The sequence below is a fragment of the Crotalus tigris genome, unplaced genomic scaffold (genome assembly GCF_016545835.1).
Source record: "Crotalus tigris isolate CLP2741 ecotype Arizona unplaced genomic scaffold, ASM1654583v1 scf7180000024345.2110221, whole genome shotgun sequence".
Classification (NCBI taxonomy): domain Eukaryota; kingdom Metazoa; phylum Chordata; class Lepidosauria; order Squamata; family Viperidae; genus Crotalus; species Crotalus tigris.
The window spans coordinates 1,153,398-1,180,396 of NW_024100514.1; the positions used below are offsets into that span (position 1 = coordinate 1,153,398).

General features: G+C 38.3%; 1 protein-coding gene across 3 annotated transcripts in view; it reads left to right on the top strand.

Moving 5' to 3' along the window:
* The window catches only part of ERN1 (endoplasmic reticulum to nucleus signaling 1), an 84,088-nt gene that overhangs the window by 2,175 nt on the left and 54,914 nt on the right, over positions 1–26,999 (top strand). The window contains exons 1-2 of one of the 3 annotated variants that reach the window (XM_039326849.1): positions 16,052–16,968; positions 21,512–21,632. In XM_039326849.1, coding sequence (XP_039182783.1) covers positions 16,816–16,968; positions 21,512–21,632 — 274 coding nt within the window. In that variant the 5' untranslated portion in view covers positions 16,052–16,815. Of the gene's footprint in view, positions 1–16,051; positions 16,969–21,511; positions 21,633–26,999 lie in introns of those variants that run through there. The other 2 variants (XM_039326850.1, XM_039326851.1) reach the window with 2 other exon arrangements.

Here is a 26,999-nt window from a genome sequence, read left to right on the forward strand (position 1 = left end):
TCCACCGCCGTGTGCAAAAAAGTTCAATCAATCAGTCAATTTCAACTTCTCGCGGAGAAAAAAAGATCTTGCAAAGTTGGAATTGATTGAACTTTTTAATCCCAGTCTGCCGTTACCAATGCAGCCACGCCCACCCAATTGGCCACACCCAGCCAATGGGCCACACCCAACCAGCACCCGACGATGCATAAGTGGGTTTTGGGTTGCAGTTTGGGCACTCGGTCTCTAAAAGGTTCTCCATCACTGTCCTAGCCAGTGATTTTTTATAGCTGGCATTTTTGTGAGTCAATTTATCAAAGCTTGGATTCTGAGAAATTTTGCTCCCACTTAATAGAGATAAAGCAGATCATTCCACCACTTTTTATAAATTCACAGTTCTGCAATTGAGCTAATAAGGGGTTTCTGAAGCCCTGTGGATCCTTCCTCCCATCCCTTCTCCCTACGGCCCAACTTCTCAGCTTAATTTAGAAAATAGAAAAAGGATTGTAAATTAATTGTGGTTCTTTGTTATCCCTGATGGACAGTTCTGGAAATGCAAACCTGTTGATATATAATTGTAATCCTGTTTATCTTCCTAAAAGTAAAATACTCAATACCAGTATAGTTATTGATGCTAACACCTACCCCCAAATTGAGGTGTTACATCATTAGAAGTTAACACATTAGTCTTTGTCTTTAATGAAAGTAATTTTCACCATTTAGTTATTTCAGGATATATGGCCACCATCTCAACCATATGATTCTAGATAGGGAATAGCAATTAAAAAGATAAAATAATGTCACTATAAATATCAATGAGCATCCAAGGTTAAAAAAAAAAAAATATTCCAGCCATCAGCACAACTATCCCATGGGGTCTGCCACATATTCTGGTAACAGAGTATGCCGGTGCCTGATGGCACAACCATTATAAAGATAGGACACAGTGGTTTCAAATTGGTATTTGTACAGTGGTGTTTGTACTATGACATACAAATTTAATAAAGCAATATGGATTGGAATATGGAAAAATAATTTAAGAAAGCTCTTTCTCTGTCATCATTTTGGTGAAGTTGAGAAAGGGGTTACCCATATTTCAGTATTAACAAAACATTATATAGTATACAGTATTTCTTTAATTTCATGAAAAATGTTTTGCCATTTTGAAAATATCTGGCTAGATGTTCACCTTTAAAAAAACAATGCTTATATTTAGTCATGAACCAAAGGATCTGTATTAATTTGCTTGCATTATATTTATGATTATTTCTGTCCCTGCAAAACAAATATTCATGCATTTCCTAAGTTAGAAACATTTAGAAAATTAGATAGTTTTTTATTACTGTTTTGCTGTTTGTGCTTGGGGGGTTATTTGAAAGGTTGTCAAGATTTTAGTTGTGAGGAAAATCAGAATAATTTTGATGAGTAAAATTGACAAATATTTAGGCTGTCTTGAAAATTGTGCATAGAGTTCAATGGAAACTTACTTCTGATTTCACTATTCTTTCTTGCTATATAAAGTTAAACCCACTAATTATGAGTGATCTTCAAGTGTGTATGAATCCAATTGCAAAGTGCTTCTGGCGCATTATACAGTATGTATGCTCAGCAACGTTGCTCTATAATTTGTATGAGCAAACTGAGTCAGCTTTATAAAGAACTAAGATAGTTCTTTATAAAGAACTAACTTGGCCCTTTTATGACTTGTAAACTTCAACTCCAGGAATTCCTCAGCCAGGCATGTTTGAAGACGCCTGGTTTAGTACTTAAGGCATCAATCTAGAAACTGGGAGACTGTGAATTTTAATCCTGCCTTGGACACGATACCAGCTAGGTGATCTTAAACCAGTCATTTTTTTTTTCAGCCCTAGAAAAGAGGCAATGGCAAATCACTTCTTGTAAGAAAACTATAGGTACTTGCCCAGGCAGAATCAAATATGTTTGAATGGAAGAAAATATATCCATATCATGTACATCTATCTTACCATATACTAACAAAGAATAATCATTAATATTTCGGAGATAGTATAATTTTCTTTTTGTCTTCTACCTACTCACATTTCTTAGTATGTTGGGAATTGCAGATCACCATTTAGTGTATCTTTTTTTTCAGTTAGCGCCCTTCTCAGATGCAAGAGCTTATCTCTTTCCTGACCATTACTTTACGGCTTTAAACTTAATCATCATCAGTGCTTTGAATTGTGCTTAGGAACAAATTGGCAACCAGTGTGCTCCCAGCAGAACAGGCTGAATATAATCTAATGTAGATTGTTTTCTGGAGCAACTGCATTATCCAAAGACCCTTAAAGTTAGCCTCTTCAATCCAGTATCTAATCTGCAGGCAAGATTATTGAAATCAGGCCTGATTCTGTGAGGGTACATAGAAGACCTTCCTTGTGGAAGAGCAGGATAAATATGGAATTTTAAAATCACACTGAACAGGAGTAGAAAGTCAAAGAAAGCACTGAAAATCTTACAATTATTTTATGCTTAATCACATTAAAATGTTTTTAGCTCTTATTTGACATACGATAGGTCACATTTTCTTCCGCTCCTCTTTTAATGTAAATTATTTTATAAAAATAACCATTCCTTCTTCTCCATTAAACATATTTTAGTGACTTGTTTTTTAAACGCACGCACACTGTCATCTTGTAACCTAGCAATGTAATTAGAGCACTAGCTGACAAAATAAGCTACGTGAATCATAGGGCATCCAGGATGATCATTTTGATTGCTTGCGTTGTGGTGTGAATGCTGTCCTAAATATTTGCCTTGCCCAGATGTCCAGGGCAGGTTCTCAGAAATACAAATGATGTTTCCTCTAATTCATAGGGTGGTGGTTGTGAGGAAAATAGGAGGAGGAAGGAACATAAGGTATGTTTGCTATCTTGAGTTATTTTTTTAAAAAAAAATAAAGGCAGGATATAAATAAATAGTTGATAGATGGATGACAGTTAATTGAAATTGTGTTCCCATCAAAAACAGAGGCAGGATCAGAGACTAAGTTCAGTAAAATATTTGCAAAGGTAATTTACATTCTGACTCTACCTTCTGTCCAGTATACCTGGGAACCCAGACACAATGGAGACACAATAACCCTATAGGCCACTCCCAATGCTGTCTTAATGCAATCATGATGAAGAAAGATTGATGGGGTCCTTCTATTAATTAAATAGTGTAAGTAAAGATATATGCCAAATGCATTGGCTCCTAGGATAAGCTTTTGCATTTGGCATATATCTTTACTTACACTATTTAATTAATAGAAGGATCCCTTCAATCTTTCTTCATCATGATTGCATTAAGACAGCATTGGGAGTGGCCTATAGGGTTATTGTGTCTTCTATACCAGTTATGTACATTGCTTCTCTTTTCTTTCTTCCATTTGCTTTCTGAACATAAGTAAATAATCAGACTGGGAGGGCCTTGTTTCACTTAAACAAGGGATCATACTGTTCAGCCAGAGTAAACTTACCACGAAAATACATTTTATTTTTCATGATCAAGGAGAGCCTACATCTGAATCGATTTTAACTCCAGGGTCTGGGGTCTGGTCATTCATGGCTTTTTAAGGAGTTACCTAAAGGCAAAGCAAGGAGGTTTGCATCCCATGTCCTCTTCTCTCTTAAGAGAGATCAGTCCCAAAAGGTTATGTATTTCCAGGCATCAGGAAATGATTCCAAAAGTGAATGCTTTTCCCAAGCAACCCATTCGAGAATTCCTAAACATTCAGGAATGCTCTTGGAACAGACACTTCTCCCCCTGGAGCGTCTTCTCTCATCGCCCACCAGCCTAGCAATTGACCAATGAAGTTAGGAAAAGCAAAGACAGATAGCTTCTAATTTCTCAGTAGAGCATCCGTTTCTACCAGAGATAGGATCAGCATCCTTTATAGGAAATTATGCATGTTGCTTTTTCTGTGGTAGTCATAGACCACATTTTTCATAGAAATATGTTCTTGGCTTCTAATATGTACCTGTTGCATCTGGCATAGGCTTGTTGAATTTGTATGACACTTTGAACATTGCTATTTTAATGTTCATAATAATCAGCATTATTGTTTACCATTAGCAACATCCAGAAAGAAAGTCTTCCTGACAAAAAAACATCCAGATGATTTACCTATTTGGTTTATTAACTCTTGATATACGCTACTATTTTAATTAAGAGTTAATAAACCAAACAGGTAAATCACCCAGATGTTATGTGTCAGGAAGACTTTCCTGCTGGATACTGGTAATGGTAAACAATAATACTAATTATTAACAATGGAAAGGCTCTTGGTGCATCAAAAGCATGCAATTCTGCTTTACACATTTCTGTAATCATAACTTACTAGGATCCAAACATGTTTTATAGAATTTATTTTGTTTGCATCTCAGGAAATAAGAGTGGGTTGGTTTTTTTTTTTGTGCCATTGCTATCGTTGTGATAGCATGGTATGGTAGAAGCTACCTGATTAGTGTTGGCTGATATTTAAAGTAGTACATAGTAAAATAGTTCAAGGCAGAATCTTGTTTTAATTCCCTTCCCCTCACCCATATTATCTCCTTTTGGATTCCTATTTCATCTTATGGAGGGGGATAAGCTCCACATAGCATCTGTCTACAGTGTGTGTTAACTGGTGGATTGAGGCCATAAGCACAGAGGTGCACACTTTTGCACAAACACACGTGTGGTTTATCTATCCATCCCATTATATCTATTCATATAACACACAATCAAGGATCAATGGGATAAAATTTTTGTCTCTACATGCTAGCAGTCAGAATTACTGATTTCCTCCAGCCAGTAGCAAACTGTCTTCATTGCCAGAATTACATAACTTTAAGAGCTGGGGCAGTGGCCAGGTTTTGAAGGTTCATTTTAAATAAGGTTGGGGACCACAGGAATATCAAGGAATGCCGTTCTAAAGGACAGGCTCCACGACAGAGAAAGCCCATCTCCTGAGTCCCATCAGATGATACCACTCAATCAATGGGACCATATCAGCTCTGCCAAATAGGATGAGCAGAAACTACTGAAATTAATGCTCCCTGAAATAACAGCTCCTAGGCCAGGTAACCAGTGCCTTGAATTACACCTAGAAGACTACTGGTAGTCAATTTAGCTCACAAAGCAGAGATATTATATGGGCATACCACGGCACACTCATAGCTGCCCATGAAGACACTTTTTGGATCAGCTGCACCTTCCAAATGGACTAGAAGGGCAGCCCCATGTAGAGAGCGTAGCCACAATAAAAATATAAGGTGGCCAAAGGTGAGGAGGCCCATGTGCCATGTGCAAAGGGCTCAAGCTTCCACTTGCTGCTTGAGCAGGAGACACAAGTTCAAGAAATCCCCCAAATTATGTACCAGGGCTGAAGGAAGAAGGTTGACCCCACTCAGGACTAAAGAGAGAAACCACTCCAGACTTGGGTGATCCAGACATCCACAGCCACTACATCATGTCAGGGTTGAGCCTATTCTTTCCTAGCCAGACTCACAAAAAGATTCCAAGCACTTGAATAAGACCTTGACAGCATTACATTATTGTCCCAGGGCCAAAAGGTATAACTGGGTGTCATCAGCATACTGATGAAATCAGACCCCAACTGAAAGCTGACCTCATCCAGAAGCCTTGTATAGATGTTAAACAGGAAGGGTGAGAGTGTCGGTGATAGCCATCTTCATAACTCACAGAACTGGCCTTCAGGATGCTGTTTTGTACTCCTAGTGTTTTCTGTTAGGTTGGGTTGAAAAGGACCCCTCAGTGGAAACACACACAGACACACACACAAACATATACACCCACTGAGGAGGGGTCTTCTGGAGTTTAGAAGTGGGGTGCTCTCAATATACTGTTAACATCCAGTTCTATTTTTTCTTTCCTCCAATTCCCTGAGCATTACCCAAGTCTGATAATGGATGAGGAACAACAACAACAACAACAATAATAATAATAATAACAACAACAACGTTGGAAGGGACCTTGAAGGTCATCAAGTCCAACCCCCTGCTCAGGGAGGTAACCCTATACCATTTCGGACAAATGGCTATCTAGTTTCTTCTTAAAAACTTCCAGTGTTGGAGCATTCACAGCTTCTGGAGGCAGGTTGTTCCACTGGTTAATTGTTCTAACTGTCAGGAAGTTTCTCCTTAGTTCTAGGTTGCTTCTCTCCTTGCTTAGTTTCCACCCGTTGCTTCTTGTCCTGCCTTCAGGCGCCTTGGAAAATAGCTTGACACTCTCTTTTTTGTGGCAGCCCCTGAGATATTGGAACGCTGCTATCATGTCCCCCCTCGTCCTTCTCTTCATTAAACTAGACATACCCAATTCCATCAACCGTTCCTTATATGTTTTAGCCTCCAGTCCCCTAATCTTGGTACAATCATCTTTGTTGTTCCAAAGTTGCTTTTTCAAAAGGCAACTGGACCGTCTTTGTTTTTGCTTGAAGACATTCTGCTTCTCAGCCAAGAAGAATTTTCAGTCCTGAATGAAATTTATTCTTTCAGAACTGAAGAAGCTTCTTGGATGAAAAGCAAAATGTCTTCAAGCAGAAACGAAGACGGTCCAGTTGCCTCTTGAAAAAAAATCACCTTTAGGAGAACCATGACCTGGATGACTGAGAATCTCCATAGACAATCATCTTCGTTCTCAAAAGGAGATGGGCAGCATGTAAATTTAATAAATAAATAAACCGTAAATTAAATCTAGACAATATGATGATCCCATTGGTAACTAGGATTAAGGAACTGAGGTTTACCCCATTTGGGACAGAAATATGTTCCAGTGAGTAAGCAGGTTTACTGTCTGGAAGTACTGCCCAGCTGGCAACTACGGCAAGGCATCCTTTTACACAATTACATATAATGTGCCCGCTACAACCCTTCCTGAACCAATCAGATTTGGCAAAGGTTATTTTCTTCTTAGTTATTTCCCATCTTGACTATGCCAGGTGCTCTATGACAATTGTCTGTAAGTTGGCAGTACAGGTAGTCCTTGACTTATGACCACAATTGAGCCCAAACTTTCTGTTGTTAAGTGAGACATTTGTTATGTGAGTTTGGGGCCATTTTATGACCTCAGTTGTTAAATGAATAAGTTAGTAACCCGGTTGTTAAGGGAATCTGCCTTCTCCATTGACTTTGGTTGTCAGAAGGTCACAAAAGCTGATCACATGACCTTGGGTCGCAGCAACGGTCATCAGTGTGAACCAGTTGCCAAGTATCTGAATTTTGATCACATGAACATGGGGATGCTGCAAAGGCCGTAACTGTGAAAAACGGTGATAAGTCACTTTTTTCAGTGCCGTTGCAGCTTTGAACGGTTACTAAAGGAACTGTTGTAAATCGAGGACTACCTGTAATAAAAAAATGTAGCAGCCATGCTGCTCATAATTGCAAGATACATGGGTTATAACAATGCCTGCTCTGACTATGTTTGCTGCCAGTTATTTATTGGGCACCATTAAAGATGTCGACCTTTAAACCGTAAAGTTCCACCTAAGACTGACTAACATAAGGAGAGCCTCTCTTATTACAAATCTATCAGGTTGTTAAGAGCTGCAGGAAAGCCTCCTCTGAAGATATCCAGCTACCAAAGACTTACCATCCTGGCACACACAAGCTCCTCCTCTCTTACTCCCAGGCTAAGTGCCTCAGGTTTAGCAGTTCTGTAAAGAACCATCTCTTTCTTTAGGCCTTCAACCCTTAACTTGCTTTAGAATTTATTTTAGCCCCTAATTTTTAACTTTTTCTTATACCTTGTGTTTTTATTATTTCTATCAAACTGGAAAGTTCCTATCGTAGGAACCTTCGATAGGAAAATGTAAAACCTACATTATTTGAGTGGCAGATAGGATGGCTTAGAGCAGGGGTCTTCAGACTTGGCTCTTTTATGACTTGTGGACTTCAACTCCCAGAATTCCTCAGCCAGCGTGCCTGGCTGAGGAATTCTGAGAGTTGAAGTCCACAAGTCATAAAAGGGCCAAGTTTGAAGACCCCTGGCTTAGGGAACAGTTGCTGCAGCCTGGTTAAATTGTGGTATCCCTTCAAGCATTTTGTAATACTATAGAAAAGAAATGTAACAAACTTGTTTTAATAAAAAAAATAGCCCGTTATATTTTCATTTAACTGCCGAAGTTTGATGGGCAGAATTGATTATTGTATCCATTCATTGAATTGTTCAGTTTGTTTAACTGGGCACCATGAAACTGAAAACATATGGAAGACTTTAGAATATTCATGTTCTAGCACAGTGATTCTAACGGCACAATACCTGGGCCGAAATCCTTCTGGGTATCAGATCATAGGATCATAGAGTTAATTCTATGCTATTGTAGAGAGTAATTCCCACTCAGGTGTACAACATTTCTACAAAAACTAAACTTCAGAGTATTTTTTTAAAGACATTTGTGATCAGTATTGTTTTATGCACAACGTATATACATGTGCCATTTAGCAAAAAGCAGGTCTTGCTGCCTTCAGTGATATGATTCCCAAATAAGCATGCTTAGGATTTTAGTCTCATAGGATTATGTGTTGCCTCTGATGAGCTGTGGAAAACAACTTGTTCTGAACATACAGCTCTGTTAAACAATAAACAGGAACTACAGGAGGGCTATAGATAATCAGAAACAGTTCTTTAAAGGTAATATTTTCTTGTGTTCCATAATAATTAGATAAAAGACATAAAATGTTAAAATTGCCATTCCTACCAGTGTTTGCCTTTGCTATCACGCAGGGCCATCAGAAGTTCTGGCTTGCTTGTGAAAGTCACTTGGGTTTTAGCGCATCTCAATCTAAAATACTAAAATTCCAACAAGTTGGTGCTGTGACTGAATTTTAGTCTGTATGTATTAGTTACTATGGTTTTCATGGCCTAGCAGATCTGTGATTGCTTTGCATGACTTTTGATTTTGATGGTGCTGTTTTAAAAAAGCAATCTATGTTAGCAGACTTTAACAGAGACCTTTAAATTCAGGTTTTTTATAGTACATTAAACCTTTTATGATATAGAAACATATATAATATTTTATGTTACATGCATCAAAATCCAGAAATAACAAAATGTTGATATCACTGATACGTTGACATAGGAAGAAGAAAAAAAAGAAATGGCACTATGAGAGTGTTGGCTGTAAGAATTGTGGCTAAACTGAACAATCTTAACTCCCACTTAAAAGTGGTCTGGAGGTTTGCAGCCTAAATCTGATACTTCTAACATAAATCACAATCTAAATATTTTAGCCTTGGATAAATATTGTGCTAGAGCAGTGGTTCTCAACCTTTCTAATGCCGTGACCCCATAATACAGTTCCCCATGTTGTGGTGACCCCCAAGTGGGTGTGGCCACCAATAAGAGGGAGTAGGGCAGCTAGGGAAAAGGGAAAAAATGGCGGACAGCGTGGTTTGGCGACCCCCGTGAAATGGTCATTCGACCCCAAATGGGGTCCCGACCCACAGGTTGAGAATCACTGTGCTAGAGCATTTTTACAGGAAAGGGTATCCCAAGCAAAATAAGAAAATATATTATTTGCAATTAAAAATAAATGAAGATAAAGGGGTCACTAGTGGGTTTCCCTAGGCTCATTTTCTTCCTAGGCTCTTTTGTTTTAATTTGAAGGCAGTAAGAGGGTCTGTAAGTTTTGGATTGTGTGTATTTGGCTAATTAGTGGGCAAGACATTCTTACAAAATTCTCATGTAGGTAATGTAACGATAATGGATGGAAACAAGTCAGTTATATTGTGAATAGTGGTTATTTATGGCTGAGAATTCCGGTCAGTGTTGTGATTAAAGGAGTCCTTACTAGACTCCTTTACTTGAACATAAGAACATTTGGAAGAAGAGGCATAATGGAATAAATGAGAGATAATCACTTTATGTTGTTCTTTATTAGAAAACTATGTCAAATTTAGAATCCTATTTCTCTTTCAAATTTAATAAACAACCGGAGATTCAAACTGAAAATAAGTTGCAAATACACAGAAGTTAAATAAATAAGTCAAAGAGGATGGTTGAAATTATTATGACTCATAAAACTCAGAGATGACGTACTGAAATAATTGTCATTACTTGTAGACCCTGTGCCTCTCATTTCGTTTTATAGACTTACAGACTTCACTTGTAATTGCTACTTGCAAGATTGTTGCATGTTGTAGATAGCTGGATGAGAAGTGGAAGAATGATGAAAATTACATGCAATGATACTGCCTGTTTAACATATGGACATGAGATCCCCTTTTTTGCAGTATAGGTCAAGCTTCTCAGGCCAAGATCTAGCACTGCTTCAGTATTTATTTGTCAGGCTGGTAAGGCTGCCCAGCTCACAACAGCCCCGGATGGCATACAAATTAAAAACAGAATCCAGAACAATCTCATTCAGGTGTACAGATACCTGACTTAACCCTGTAAGAGTCAGGTCTTCAAGCCCTGTTTAAAGGACAGCAGGTCAGGGATATTCAAACTGAGGGTGGGGTGGGTGTTGCAATTGTAGAGGGCAGACACTGCAAGAAAAAAAATACACGCTATTTGGGTCCATCAGATGGCATCGCTTTAAAGATGGGACCTGGAGCATGCTCACTCCATTGGACATACATCTTAACATCAACATGCTAGACAGCAATCAAGGGATAGCCAACCAGATGCTTTTCAGATGCATTGATTTAAAAATACTACAGTCTCTGGGCATTAGCCAGCTGGCATGGATAACGTCCAAAACATCTGGAAGGCACCATGTTCCCTACTCAGTTTACACTTTGGAAGTGATATGGCAAACATGCTCCTTTTTCCTCTCTCACCCTTGCCCCCCATTTATCTGTTTTAATCTCTTGTTTTCAAAAGTAGTCAGCGACCTTGACATGACCCAGCTTAGTTTGGCCTGGGACCCAATTTTGGAGTGAGTTCTAGTCCTGCCTTGGGCACGAAAGCTGGCTGGGTGATTTGGGGCCAAACCTTCTCTCTCAACCCAACCCACTTCAAAAGGTTGTTATTGTGGGGAAAATAGGAGGAGGAAGGAATATTAAGTATGTTCACTACCCTGAGTTATTTATAAAAATAATAATAAGGGTGAGATAGGATAAAATGAAATGAGAGCTGTCTTTAAAAGGCCATCTAAACAAAATAAGTGAGAGGTTTTTTTGTTGATGTTGTTATGCTACAATCCTGTACATCAGCCTTTCCAGGATGGTAGCCTCCAGATATGTACCTGATATGTACCCATACTGGAACCCAATATAGACTGGTTCTGAATGGACTAGTGATCAGATTGGGAATAATAATTACTTTGTAAATGTAGTGGAACCTCTGCTACGAATCACTTCTTAATGTTGAAGTGAAAGGAGATGGTTTTGCTTTATGGATGCATGTAACAGCTCCCTGCACCTGTTAGTTGCAACCTATGTTAAACTTTTTTTTTTCTAAAGCAGGGGTGTCCAACTTTGGCAACTTTAAGATTTGTGGACTCCACCTCTCAGAGTTCCCCAGCTGGCCATGAACAAACAGCTGGAAAACACAGCTAGTTCTTGGTTCCTCTTCCATTCATCGTAATATAACCATCAGTCCTTTAATCCAATACAGGCTCTGCTGCGTTTGGCAAGAAGGAAAACTTAGGCAACTACACAAATTGTAATGTACCACCCACCTCTTTTCCCAAATCACAAGTTAATCACTCACAGAGGCAGGATGAGGCTCATAGATCACATAAAGCAGAGGTCCTCAACCATGGCAACTTTTAAGACTTGTGGACTTCAACTCCCAGAATTCCTCAGCCAGCTTGGCTGGCTGAGGAATTCTGGGAATTGAAGTCCACAAGTCTTAAAGTTGCCAAGGTTGGAGACCCCTGATATAAAGAGTCTAAGTGGGCAAAGAATTCAAGGCAACCCCCTCCCACAGGGTATGGTAGGTGTGGGGGGTATGTAAAGAAGGGAGAGGGGCTGGTGTAAAAATATCTGGCTAGAAAGGTGGGTTGAGATTTTGGGCCCAGCCTATCTTCCTTTCCCATCTGCCAGTGGATAGAAAGATGACAGCCATTGGCAAAGCTGTGGCTGCACTTTAAGGCACTTGTCTTAGAGATGTCGTCCTTCTCCAACAGCTGCTTTTATCCCTGAGGCATTAAGTAGTGCATCCCCCATTCTGAAGCTATTCGTAGCTGTTTTATGTGCTAAAGGTCTAGAGCAGTGGTTCTCAACTTGTGGGTCGGGTCCCCATTTGGGGTCGAACGACCATTTCACGGGGGTCGCCAAACAACGCAGTCCGCCATTTTTTCCCCCTTTTCCTTAGCTGCGCTACTCCCTTTTATTCTATTGGCTTTTGAAAGCCAATAGAATAGACTCTCTTGAATAGAGTCTAATTCTATTGGCTTTCAAAAGCCAATAGGAATTGTCCAGGCTGTCTCTGCCCTGCTGAGCCCGCCAAAAGTCCCATTCTGCAAACGGTGCTGCACCAGTTGAGTAGTCCTCGACTTACGACCGGTTGAGTAGTCCTCGACTTATGACCGGTTGGGGGTCGTGGCATTAAAAAGGTTGAGAACCACTGGTCTAGAGAAAAAGTTCAACGTGGGTTGCAACAGACAGCTGCAGGGAGCTCTTATGTATACCCATAAAGCAGAACCATCTCCTTTCACTTCAACATTGAAAAGTCCTCTGAGGCAGAACCCTGGGGCAACAGAAAAAAAGCTGGTATTTTGTTGTTGTTGTTTGTGGCTGCTGTGTTCTTTTCTGACCACTGCTATCAAATTGGTAGAATGGTTTCCTGCCATTTTTAGGTGGATGGGAGGAGAAATAAATCCTAAATCAGACTCCAAATTCACCCCCCCAAAAGACCCACATGTATGATATAGCCCCATGTACTACAGCTCTTGCTCCTATTAAAACTATAGAAGGCACCCATGACTGGCAAAAAATTGCAAATGCCTACTATAAGATATAAGATACACGGACTGCCATCATTACTACTGTATGTTCATGCAGGGCCTTCTCCAAGGACTGGAACTGCACATTTCTCCAAGCTTGAACTTTCAGTATCAAAGAACTGATGCTGAACAAACTGTTTTGTCTGTTAAACATTAAGCAATGTATTTTATTAAAGATTACAGTCTGCTCCCTAATGTTGATGGAACGATATGCTAGATATCCGGTTTCTCTTTCCTCTTGATCCTCTAAAGCAGAGGTTCGCAACCAGGGTTGCAAGACGATATTCCAGGGGGTGTGAAAACTTGGGTTTTCAAAATGATAGTGTATATGCATAATTTGATGCCATTATTTTGAACTTTTGTAAGGGGTGCGAGAATATATCAAAAGCGTTCTAGGGGTGCGGGGTGTAGAAAAGATTGGGAACCGCTGCTCTGAAGGGACTGCCCTTCCCAAATCACTTACAACAGTGGTTCTCAACCTTTTTAATGCCGTGACCCCCAACCGGTTGTAAGTCGAGGACTACTCAACTGGTGCAGCACCGTTTACAGAATGGGACTTTTGGCGGGCTCAGCAGGGCAGAGACAGCCTGGACAATTCCTATTGGCTTTTAAAAGCCAATAGAATTAGACTCTATTCAAGAGAGTCTATTCTATTGGCTTTTCAAAAGCCAATAGAATAAAAGGGAGTAGCACAGCTAAGGAAAAGGGGGAAAAAATGGCGGACTGCATTGTATGGCGACCCCCGTGAAATGGTCGTTCGACCCCAAATGGGGTCCCGACCCACAGGTTGAGAACCACTGACTTAGAAGAAACAGCTTTTCATGTCTCATGCTGAAAGTTCATTCTTCAGCATAGGATGGGGAAATTGTCCCCTTGAATAGTCACTGAAATGATGCTAGAAACAATAATGTGTTAGGGGAGTGATGGACCAAATTTGAATACAGGTAGTCCTCAACTTACAATTACTTGTTTAATGATCATTAGGCACTATAACAGTACTGAAAAAAGTGACTTCCGACCGTTTTTCATACTTAATGACCGTTGCAGCATCCTTAGGGTCATGTGATCAGAATTTGGATGCTTGGCAACTGGTTCATATATGTATGATGGTTGCATGTGTCCCGGGGTCATGTGATCACCTTTTGTGACTTTCTGACAAGCGGGAAAGCCAAATTCACTTAAGAACCACAGTGATTCACTTAATATCTGCAGTGATTTACTTAACAATTATGGCAAGAAAGGTCATAGAATGGGGCAAAATTCACTTAACAACTGTCTCAGCAATAGAAATTTTCAATTGTGGTCATAAGTCGAGTACTACCTGTGTATAGCACCTGTACACACAGACACACAGACACACACACACACACACACACACACACACTTAGTGACATAAATATGGGTCAATTCTGCTTAGCGACCTGTGTCAATTTTGCTTAGCGACCTGTGTCACTCACCTAGTGACATAAATATGTGTCAATTTTGCTTAGCGACCTGTCATTGTAGCAGAAATCTATTGTTCTGACCATAAATTTCTTCAGTCTTAACTATGCTTTCTCTCCTATAATTCTTCATCCCATTAAACCCAACTAATCCCCCTTCTTTCCACTTTTCCTTTTGAAAGCATGATGATGCCTTGCACACCTGGTATACAGTGTGTATCTTTTTTATTAGGTCTTCTGTTTCTCACATGTATGCCTAGGTGTCCGTATCCTCCATGTAACTTTCAAAACTAGGCATTAGAACCAAGGTTTTGCTTTGGAAGGGAAATTACCTTGTACATAGTTGAATTAAGCAATGACAAAATCTAGAAAACCATTTGTTTTATTTGTTTGTATCTGTAGAATTGAGAATTGCGGGGGCATGGTGGGGAAGGGGTGAAACCCAAGTCCCATCCTACCTTAGGCACAGAAGTCATCTGGATGACTTTGCATCGCTCTCAGCCCAGATTGGGAGGAGGAGAAGAAGCTTTCTTCTGTTGATAGAATTTTTGTGACCAATCTAGCAGTTATGTCAAAACAAATAATGCAAAACTTCTTGTATCCTTTATGATTTAATAATCTGAGATAGTTAAATTTTACTGAATATTTTATTTTATTACTAGTGAGGAATAACTCATTTTACTGATGAGCAAAAGTCATGTACTGCATCACACACACACTTTCACTTGCAAATTCTGAAATTATATGTAGAAAATCTGGATCAAAGAGAGAAATCCAGTATTCTTTTTGTTGACCAGAAAGAGAACAATTAAAGAACTAAATCCATTAATGTCTGGATTTTATGAACATTAGCAATTAATGGTGAAGTACACCACAAATAAATTCATTGCTATAAATTGTGATTATCTGTGTACCTTCAAATCAATCCTGACTCCTGGCAAGTGCCAGGTACCAATCCCTGAGGTTTTCTTGGTGAGATTTCAGGTTTGCCTTTTCCTTTGGACTGAGAGAGAGAACCTGGCCCAGGATTACCCAACTGGCTTTATGTCTAAGGCAGGACTTGAACTCGTGGCCTCCTAGTTTCTAGCCTGGAATCTTAACCATTATGCCCAACTGGCTTTTATTATAAATTGTAGATGATCACAAATTATATGTATTAAATATATTATAATAATAAGATATTGAAAGCTGAATTAGTCCTCTAAATAAATGTGTAGATTCGTTTTCTTTTTTAACACTGCAATGTTTAGATTTATCTTTTTCCAATGTTGTACAGCTGTCCTTAAAATATTTCTATGTTATCAGAAAAAATGTGTGTCTGATGAGATACATTATATATTTAGAGACAAAAAATCCAATTTGATTATTGACGCCGTGTGCTTATGAAACGGTTTGTTAAAGAGTAGTTGAATGGTTAAAATATTACTCAACTTCAAAGGTGTTTCTTGGAAAATACAAGCATATGTTCTGTTTCTGACGGTAAACATGGTCAGTTAGATCTCAGGCTGAAGTCTCTAGCCAAAGCAAATACTGCCGAGTGACATTTTCTTTTCAGAAGTGAATGGACAAATGTCATGTATTTCTTCATTCATTTCTACGGGCACTACCTCTCATGATTAGCTTATGTCAGGGGTTGGCAACCTTGGCTGTTTTATGACTGGTGGACTTCAACTCCCAGAATTCCTGAGCCAGCATGGCTCAGCTTGGAAACTCTCCCTTTCCCCTCAGCATTTTCACAATGGTCATAAGTGTGAAAAATGGTCATAAATCACTTATTTCAGTGCTGTTGTAACTTGGAACAGTCACTAAATGAACTGTTGTAAGTCGAGGACAACCTGTACCTCAAATAGCAATATCCAAAGCTACAAGCTGATCAATACTGGGGGCCCCTTTTCATGAAAAGCAAACATGGTCCAGCTCTTATTGGACCCTCCTTGCGCCCTCCCTTTTATTGGTTGTGGCGGTGAATTTCCTAATAACTCATCCAAAAAGAATGTGCAAATTGCACAATTCTGCAAACAGTTAAACTGTATTTCTTCTTCTCTTTTTGCTTGTAGTAGTATGTAAATTATTTCTATACTGATAATGGAATCAATCAAAGAACGTATTGACATTTTTTTCTGAAGAAATATTTGTCCAGTTCTTAACAGTGCTTAGTATAGTATCCCTTTTTAATAATCTCTATCCCTTATCCCATAGAGGAGTTTTTGTTCTGCTAATTTCATAGAATTTCAGATGTCTTTAGCCTATTCTGCAACATTCTTGATCTGCAGAATATTCATTTGTATTGGAAGATCCGATGTTAAGCAAATGGTGTCGTTGCTTAGAGCAGGGTTCCCAAACCCCCGGCCACAGGCCACTACCAGGCCTTGAGCTTTTCGGAACTGGGCTACGGAAGTGGCGGGTGAGAGTGCTCCATTTGAGCGAGCGGCAGCCACGCATGCCCACTACTCACACAAATGTAGCTGTACATGCCCATGCACATGCTTGCCTGCCTGCATGCTGAACCGTCCCCTCTCCCCCCGCCCCCTGGGCCGGCCCGCAAAGCCGAAAAGGTTTGGGAACTCTGGCTTAGAGCCAGAGTTTGAAGGATCCCACCAATTCTGTTATTGGAAATACAGCCTTTGGAATCTTCTCCTAAAACTTAGTACGGTAGGTGTTTTGTTTAGGTATATACCACTTAAAGATGATTAAGATAAAAGCAAGTTCTTTTCATCCTGCACCGTATTTAACAGTTGCAGTCTTTTAAATATAATTAGCTATTAAACAGCAATTAACTGAAGGAAAATCCTACTCAACTCGGTAATTATTTTTGTAACAAAGTTTATTTCACTAATTTAAGATATAATTTCTGTACTTCCATTTCGTCTAGTTTTAAACGGATGAAGCTTAACATTGCCCACCTGGTTTTAAAGTCCACTGATTGGACTTTCTGCTCCTTTTGCACCCTCCCAATGGGTCTAAGTCTAAGACTACTCACCACAGCAAACTCGCCACGGAACAATTTTCTGTGGAACAAGAGTTACACTAATCTTGAATAAATGGTGGTATATAGTAATTAAAGAAACAATGCCAAAAGAGGGACAAAATGAAATGTGAATGACAAAAATTATAATATGTTTTAAATCATTTTAAATAATTAATTTGAATTATTGAATTGTTTCATGGCAAGTTGTCCCACAGAAAGCTGGCCATGGCAAATCGTCCTATTCCGCCTAAAAATCTGTTCTAAGGGGATTGGACCACTGGAGCAGATTTCAGAATGCAAGATGAAGTTGCATCTCCATCTTTGGTGTGCCACAGATAGAAACGCTTTCATCAGCAGAAAATCGTTAGATTTCGCCTATTGTGAAGAGGAAAACATAAAGACTATGCAATGTGATATTACTGTAGGACAAAACTTTATATGTGATGAAAATGAATTCATCATCTTAAATTTTATCCCTCTTTTAATGGGGCTGAGGAACACCAAACACATGATGTAAAATCCAATGTAATAAATTAGGAGATACGTAATTTACATTTGTCCCAATTAAGTTCAAACATTTATTCAAGCCCAGACTTCTTTTTTTCAGCGGAGAGTTAGAAATGCCAAAAACATTGTATAATCAATCAGTGAGTCAGCCAGTCTTAAAACAGTATAAAATATAAAACATTTAAAATCATTCCCAGCAGTAACAATTTAAGATATCGCATAACATATTAATAATTAATTACAAGGATTACAGCATAGGATAATAGGACTTTATAACACTAAGATCTAATTATAAAAATTATACTTCAGTGATTAAAAAAAACTATAAAATCTAAAATATAACACTGGTACTATATGGTGCTATAAACAAACAGCATAAATTAATGAAATAAATTATAAAATTATGGAGACTGCTGTAAAATTAATACATGCATTCAGAAATATCCTGATTTAATCTTCCTCCAGGAAACTCATCTAAAATAGTCAATATACCAGATTATAATATAATATGTATGTGAGAATAATTCTTTATCACAAAAAATAGGTAGGGGCTGATAAGTAACAGAGCCTAAGCATTCAGCTAACAGGTGCAGTTGAGGAACAGTTTCCCATTTGTGGTTTAAAAAAACCCCAACCTTCAGTACATGTAAACGGCAAATGAAATATCTCTGCAAAAGAAATATTTCTGTAAGATCTTTTGGATTTCTCAATAAGGAAGTTGAAAAGAGCTCCGTTTTTTTTTCCTAAGGAAGGACCTCCAAAGCTATTTCTTATTTGATGAATAAATCTTTTATGAGATCATATGAATTGGATAAAACAACTCATTTGATCCTGTAGCATATTTGCTTACCATATACAAATACAGCTATGTTTGGACAGAAGGTAATTCAATTGTTAATGAAATGCTTGTTCACTTTTTCAAAATAACAAACCCTATTCTGAAACTGATTGTATCTTTTTTTTTCAAACACTGTGTGTAAAATAATTCAATATGATTAACATCTTTGTTTCCGATAAGTCAGTTTCTTGTCTTTTGAAAAACATCAGTACTATGCCCAAAAATGTCATTTCAGCCCTTAAGAGTTTCAGTAGTAACTTGTATGTTAAATATACTTTTGAAACTTCTCAGGCAATGGCAGGTGGCTAAACAATCAAAATGCTCTTACCAAACAGTTGTTTTTAAGATAAAAGAATTACAGCAAAAATACTCATGGTCAGAGCCCTGCTATGGAATGTGAAAAATCTGATAGGCTTTGAAGAGAACCCCAGTTTGCGGGCAAACCCCTGAAAAAAATTAATTTACATGTTCCTCTATTTTATTAGTAATTTTCATTTGAGGCAATGAAGGTCCCTAAACTATCTTGGGACGTAAGGTGCCTTTTCTTTTTCTATCCCTAGTTAACATGAGACAGCTTGCAGTTTCAGAGCATCTGCTTATTTCCATGCAACCGTGTCACGGGATGTTACCTCAGAGATCAGATCTCTCTGGTTTTGGCAACATTAAGTGGTATCCAGTGGTGGGATTCGAATATGTGAGCAACCAGTTCTCTGTGTAGATGCCACTTCCGGAAGTCCATTCTGGGCCTGGGCAACAAAAAATTAGATACTGATTCTGCCCAAGTGGTGCGAACCGGCTGAATCTCACCACTGGTGGTATCCCAAATCAACCTGGGGCAATTGTCTTTACAGGCAAAGCTCCTTTTTTCTTTTTCTTTTCTTTCTGTTTGGTAGAGTTTAAGAAGAAGAAACGCTAGTAGATGTTTAGGTTTTGTTCTGAGTTAAGCCATTGTTTTAACTGACAAAATTCATCGTATTCTTTCATTTTCTGACTCTAGCACAGTGTTTCTCAACCTTGACAACTTTAAGGCATGTGGACTTCAACTCCCAGAATTCCACAGCTAGCATGGCTGGCTGTGGAATTCTGGGAGTTGAAGTCCACATGCCTTAAAATTGTCAAGGTTGAGAAACACTGCTTTTCTAGCAGGATCTGCTTTTTCCTGCCTGGCTCTGCTTTTCCCCCACTGGGAGACCACCAAGAGTTTACAGGTGCTTTGCTGAGGCAGCAGCTTTGTCCACAGGTTTCAATGGGAGGTTTCTTCCCTGAGCAAACATAGGCAGGTCCTTGCTGTCTTTTCGTTCATGGAAACTGATGTTTAGAAATATCTGTCTGGCCCTCCTTCCTCCTTCCTCTATCAACTGCCAACGAACCCAAATTCTAACTGTCCCAACATTCAATCCTCTTTCTTCAGACCTTCTCCCTTTTCTTTCTTCAAAGGAGAAAGAATTTAACCCTTATTATGATCAGCCACAACACTGGCTGTGCTCTATTCTTCATTACTCAATTCCCTAAGAAATACAGGTAGTCCTTGACTTACAAAAGTTTATTTAGGGATTGTTCAAAGTTACGATGGCATTGAAAAATGTGACTTATGACCACTTTTCACATCTATTACCTTTGCAGCCATCCCCATGATCAGCCTGGCAAGTGGTTCATATTTATGTCCATTGTTGTGTCCCAAGGTCATGTGGTCACCTTTTGCAACCTTCTGACAAGCAAATCTGATGGGGAAGCCAGATTCACTATCAACTGGGTTACTAATTTATCAACTGCAGTGATTCAGTTAACAACTGTGGCAAAAAAGGTGGTAAAATGGGGCAAAACTCACAACTCACTCAACAGAAACTTTGAACTCAGTTGTGGCCCTAAGTCAAGGACTACCTGTACTGCACCAGTACATTGTTTCAGAGCATTGCATGCCTTACTCCAGAGTTTTATGAATTATAGGTGGTGGGCATTTCTTAGTCTTATGACAAGGGTTGGTAAATTGAGGCCTATCCCTACATACAAACACACACACACACACATACACACACACACACACCATTTTTGGCAGTCTCTGAGGTTACCTTTTTAGTAGGATTGTTCCCCAAGCCAACAGCACAGTTTTCTACATTTTGAAGTAACAAATATATGAAAACTATAGTGTAAACAGTAAAACAAAGGTCAGTTTTAAAAATGTGTGCCAACTATCTCCCATAAAACCTGGAGAAATGACAACCACAAGAACAATAACAACAACAGACAAAAGCCTATTCTCACTCATTTATGTGACATGATATTACATGATTTCTATGATCACTACAGTCCTTGCTCTTTCTCCCAACTTTCTTTAAGGAAAATTGAAGTTCTCCATTTGTTGCTGAACTACAGCTCCCAGAATCCCTTTCCATCCTCCATTATGGGGTGAGGGCTAATAGTTCAGTAGCTTTAAGGCCATAAATTCCTTGTTCCTGGTACCCACACAGCAGAAGGAAAACAGAAAAAGGACAAATCAAGTTCATGAGTACTGCTTGTTTGGCTTCTCTCTATGCAGTGGGTGGATTGGTTCTGATCTAAATTATGCCCTGACTAGCACAATGTGCTCTTCAGATTAAGGATGGTTATGTACCATGGCTTCTTTTCCTTCTAGCTAAATATCTAAAGTGCCCAACATTCGATATATGGGTAGCAACAGTAGGAAAGCTAGTAAAAAGCACAGGTTTAAAATAGTTTAATCCTGCTTGGGTTGCTTGTGCTACCTAGCCTATTTATTTTGCAAGGAAGAGAAACTGATCATTGTGTGAAAGAATACTCCTTCTTGCCCTTCCTATCAAGTCTTCACCTTCCTCAATTAACAACAAAATAAATGTAAAGCTTCTGCTCTTCTTTTTTTTTTCCAGAGCTGTGGAAATGCCAATTCAGTGACTTTGCCAGAGACATTATTGTTCGTTTCAACTCTTGATGGGAGTTTACATGCAGTCAGCAAGAGAACGGGGTCAATTAAATGGACTTTAAAGGAAGGTGAGTATAAGAGAGGCTAATATTTCCCTTCTCTGAATTAACTGTGGTAATTGCAAAGTTAACACATGTCGGAATCAGTTTTGTTTTTTGTTTTTAAAAAATCATATTCTGAGAAGCCTACTAGCCTACGCATGGTTGCTTATTATTTGGTTGTGACTCTATGATTTCAATGAGACTTACAGTATTTCCAAGTTAGACATGATTAAGAGAATAAACCTAGACATGACTATTCAAAGAAACTTCTGCTGAATTCAAGTGGCATGAGTACATGCTTGCCCAATCTACCAATTTCTCAGGCCTGTTTATCTTCAAGAATCCTAGAAAACTGTTTTTTAATAGTTGCCTTCAAAGTCTAATGTCAGATTACTTAAAAAGGTGGTAGCATAATTGTGGGCTCAGTATCTAGGATAGGCAGGGAAAGACTCATGCCATCAGAAAGCTCTTAATTAAAGTGAGGCCTAATTTTGATATGAAATTTAAGTTGTTTCCAGGCTCTGGGTGGACATTTCCAAAACTTCAGAGTTTTCTTCCCCTTTTGCAATGACCGCATGCTATTATTCATCCTGATAAACTATACTATATATCCAGACTGGTTATTTCCCAACAAAACTGTGAGAAAAATGCCATGTGTCACAATACTTTTTTTCTCAGATAGAAATAGTTTTATCTCTAATGGATAGGTAGATCTGTTCTCATAAGTAAACAGACTTTTCATTTGAATTAGTTTACAAATAAAAGGACTGGTTAGAATAAGTTGTTAATGAGTTGCAAAATATGGAGAACCATATATTTGGCAATCCCATTCTCTTTATTTATTTTTGTGAATGGGAAGTGTGTTTTAAGTGGCAGTTAGAATGTATAGTGATCATGCAGATGCTCTAGACTATAAAAACAATTGAGCTCCTATTCAAGGGATTGTCATGCAGATGAAGTTTACATTGAAGTCTACCCATGGCTGTCAGTCCATAATTGTTTGGGAATGTGAAAGGACACTTCAGTCAGCTGGATATGCGTATTGATAAATTTCATAGAAAAGAGGGGTATGCATGCGTCTGAGTGAGTGGGAGGGTGTAAGAGAGAGAAAAACCTTGTTGTTGTTGGCAATCCTGTTTTTATCAGCAGCCCCACGAAAAAGTGCTGCTGAGTTTTGCCCAAACCAGTCCCTTAGATTTTGAAGCTATGATGTTCTTCTTCTGCCTGGACCTCGTTTGCCTTCAATCTTTCTCTGGAGGATTATTTTATTATTTTATTTTATTATGGTTTTAAATGAAGGACAAAAATCTAATGCTATAAATCTGACCTTCACATCTCTGCATTTCCCTAAATCTGTCCAGTGCTACTTTGCAGAGCACATGTGGGTGAGGGAGACTGTGGAGAGGAAGAAAACTACTATTCAGTTGTTGAGGTCTATTAAATGGATACAACCCTAAAGTAGAAAGTAAGGATACAATTATTCAAAAATAGGTAAGACAGGTAATCCTTGGCTTATGACCAGAGTGAGCCCAAAATTTCTGTGGCTAAGCAAGGCAGTGGTTAAGTGAGTTTTGCCTTATTTATGATCTTTTTTGGCACAATTGTTAAGTGAATCACTGTAGTTGTTAAGTTAGCAATATGATTGTTAAATGAATCTGACTTCACTATTAACTGTGCTTCTCAGAAGTCACAAAAGGTAATCGTATGATTCCAGGACATGCAACCATCATAAACACAAGTCAGTTGCCAAACATCCAAATTTTGATCACGTGACCATAGGGATGGTGAAATAGTTGTTAAGTGTGAAAAACAGTCATAAATCACTTTTTTCAGTGCCATTATAACTTTGAATGGTCACTAAAGTCGAGGTCTATCTGTACTAATGATCCTTAGTTTCAGATAAGTTAATTTGAAATTGAAGGCTATGTAAAAAACTGTGTATTGTAATTTGCACATTACTTCTCATCTGGAAATACATTATATTTTTAAGTCATTTTTTTCCAATACAAATTCATTATGAGGCTAATGCACCACAACCAAAATTTTCTTCATTAACATTTAAGGCTTTAAAAAAAAAACACCCAAAATTGCTGAAATGTAAGCTGCCAGCTTATAAATAGGATAGGAGTATGGCTGTTCCAGATATTTTGATCCTTCCAGTTCCTTGCCATCGATCTTGTGTACCTGCTCTTAAGGCATGAGAATTAAAGTTTAAAGCATTTGATACAGGCATTATAGAAATATTTATTAGCACAGTCTCAGTATACTGCTAAAAACTATTTAATAATTTTGAGTGTCAAACTGCTCTATTGAGTATTGATCAGTGAACTAGAATATTCTTGTTTACAAAGCCAAAATAAATAATCATGCTGTCATCTCTTCTTCCAGAAGTAATTCTCCTGGAAATAGCTGGATTTGTAAGATAATAGACGGAAATAGCTTAATTTGTTAGATAGTATATTACTTACTGATCTACTTACTATACAATGATGTAATTTGGATATTCCTGGTTTTAATTCTGTGCTGATAAAGAAAGAGGCTAGAGATTCCACTGAGAAAACCTCTTGAACGTATTGTTAACAAGGATACTAAAAGTGCATTGCAATTTGCAATATCTTGAAGAGGTAGAAAATTGCTGCTAATTTGACTTATTGCATATGGATATGGGACTTTTTGCCTCTTGTGCCAAAATAACGTAATTAGCTTTGAGCTGAGGAAAGGTGACCTTGAGACAATAGTAAGCATCTTACATCAAGGGCAATAAGAGTTTGGAAGTGAAATTCCCCCTTCCCCCCTGAAGCTTTTGTAGGATCTGAAGCATTTGCCAAAATGAGAAAAACACTCTCCCCTTTTGTCCATGTGTGGTAATGTCACAGTGCACTTTCAAAAAAGGGCAGAGTTTATTATGTAGTGTTCATTGTTTGCCTCACACTACCCCAGCCTGATACCCACTGGGCTCCAAGCAGTCTTCCAGAAAACCTGAAGGCACAGAGAAAGGTTTGAAAGAAACAACTAGACACAGTGCTTGCAACAAGAACAGATGAAACAACAGCAGTAGACGCCTTCAATAGTGGTCTGTGAGACTGTCTTTGAAAGAGGAGAGTAGGAGGAACCACAGATAAGAGGCAGCTTAGCCCTCAGAAGCAATGGGGGCATGCCATCCCTCCCTCAGAGGGATCATCCCTAGTTTCTTGAGCTGCAAAGGTGGAGAGATGGAGAGATAGTCAACTTATCACCACAATTGAGCCCCAAATTTCTGTTGTTAAGTGAGATATTTAAGTAAGTTTTGCCCCATGTTACGACCTTTCTTGCCTCAGTTTTTTCCAGTGAATCACTGAAGTCGTTAAGCTAGTCATCCAGCTTTTAAGTGAATCTGCCTTCCCCATTGACTTTGCTTGTCAGAAGGTCACAAAATGGGATCACATGACCTCATGCTACTTCAACCGTCATAAATATGAACCAGTTGCCAAACATCTGAATTTTTGATCACATGATCACAAGGATGCTGCAAAGGTGGTAGCTGTGAAAAACGGTCACGTCACTTTTTTCGGTGCCGTTGCAGCGGGTTCACTAAATGAATTGTTATAAGCCGAGGACTACCTGTACATTCAGACTTGCGAGATTGTGTTACTGTAACTTTACAATAAAGGCAGGGCTAGGACTCATGGTTGGTGCTTCTTATCTGGATTACCTCTAAGGGCTGACACTTTCTTCTTCCAGTGTAAATTTGGAAGTGGGGGAAGGAAAAGTAGGGAGAGGGCTATCTATGTAGCTCTTGCAGCAGAGAAAATGCTGCCTCTTGCTTGTTCCCCATCCAGGAAGTTGCTACTTTGGGGCTGGGAAAAAGCAGCACTGGAAGGAATGCAAGGGCCATTTTTTTCCAAGCCATCACAGCACAGGAAATAACACATGTTACTTTCTGGCCTAGCACCAACCACCAGTCTCGCTGGAGAAGTGTGGTAAGATAGATGGAAACAGGGAAGCACATTGACATGCCTCTAGAGGAACCATTAGTTTCAAAGCAGATGTATTGCAAAATGTCTTTTTGATTGATCAGAACTGTTCTGACTGGATAATCCAGTTTTATTAAAAATGGTTTTGCATTTGAAGTATCCTTTTAGATCCGTATCTGAACACAGCCTTCTCAATTGAAGTATTCTGAGATACTTAATGCATATTTGTTTGGCTCCATATACAAGAAAACCACATTTTTGTGCCTGAAAAAAACCTTGATGGGGTAATTATGCTAAAACTCCTTTTAAAATCATTGCTGGCTTAATATGATATCTCTTGATTGAGGACATAGCATGAAGTAAGCTTGCTTCTGACATTTAATACAAAACTATGAGATACCTTTGATCGTAGCAATTCTGGTAAAAGCCTAATTAAATCTTGTTTCATCTGTACCTGGATCAAAATGGATTTTGAACCAATTTTTATTTTCTTACTTGAATCTCTTACCGTTCATGAAGAAAAATCTTTAAGATTGGCTATCTATTTATTTACATAAGAAACATATGTAAATATTGTTCATATTATTGGAAGTTGTTGCTAGAGTGTTCTGAGTTTAATATGATTATAGACTAATCACACACACACACACACACACACACATACACACTCAAATTTATTCTGTATTCCATCTATACGCTTCTGATTCAAATTTCAAATATAAATTTTAGAAGAAAACAAGGTCATAATTAATAATTTGACCAAATCTGTTTAAGAAAAGCAGTACTAAAAAGGGATCCATACTTCTATGTCATCTCTGGAGCCTCTAATTCAAAAATTTGTTCACTATAGTTTCACTGCTAAGGCTACTCATCTCAATCATTCAAATATTTTATATTACAATATGGTTAATTTAACATACGAATGCTCTAATCAGGAATGGTTTCCTAAGTAACATATGAAATCTCATAAAAACCTTCCTAAGCAATGATATATAAAGTTGTAGATGGAAAATAATTTAATAATAATAATAATAATAATATAATTAAAAATACCATCCTCATTTCTTACCAGAGCATCAGATAAAGACTTTTATTATGCAATTGCCATGCTTCAGATTATCCATTTTTGAAGAGATCCAGACAATCTAGTTACTATTTTTAAGTTTTTAAAACAAGAAGAGAGAACAAATAATATGTTAATCTGCATAGTATCTTTTGATCGGAAGAGGTAAACATAATCAATCTAGAAACACTAAGGTAGGTTAAGGGAAAAATATTTCCTTCATTAGACTATCTCAAATGTTTAAACTATATTCCAGAATGGTTGGTGTAGAAGCATTGACAAGCATCCAAGATTTTTACAAGAATAAAAATCTCAGGCTGAGTCTTAAAAAACAAAACTTAAGGGGAATGCAAGAATACCCAGATACCAGTTCTTAAC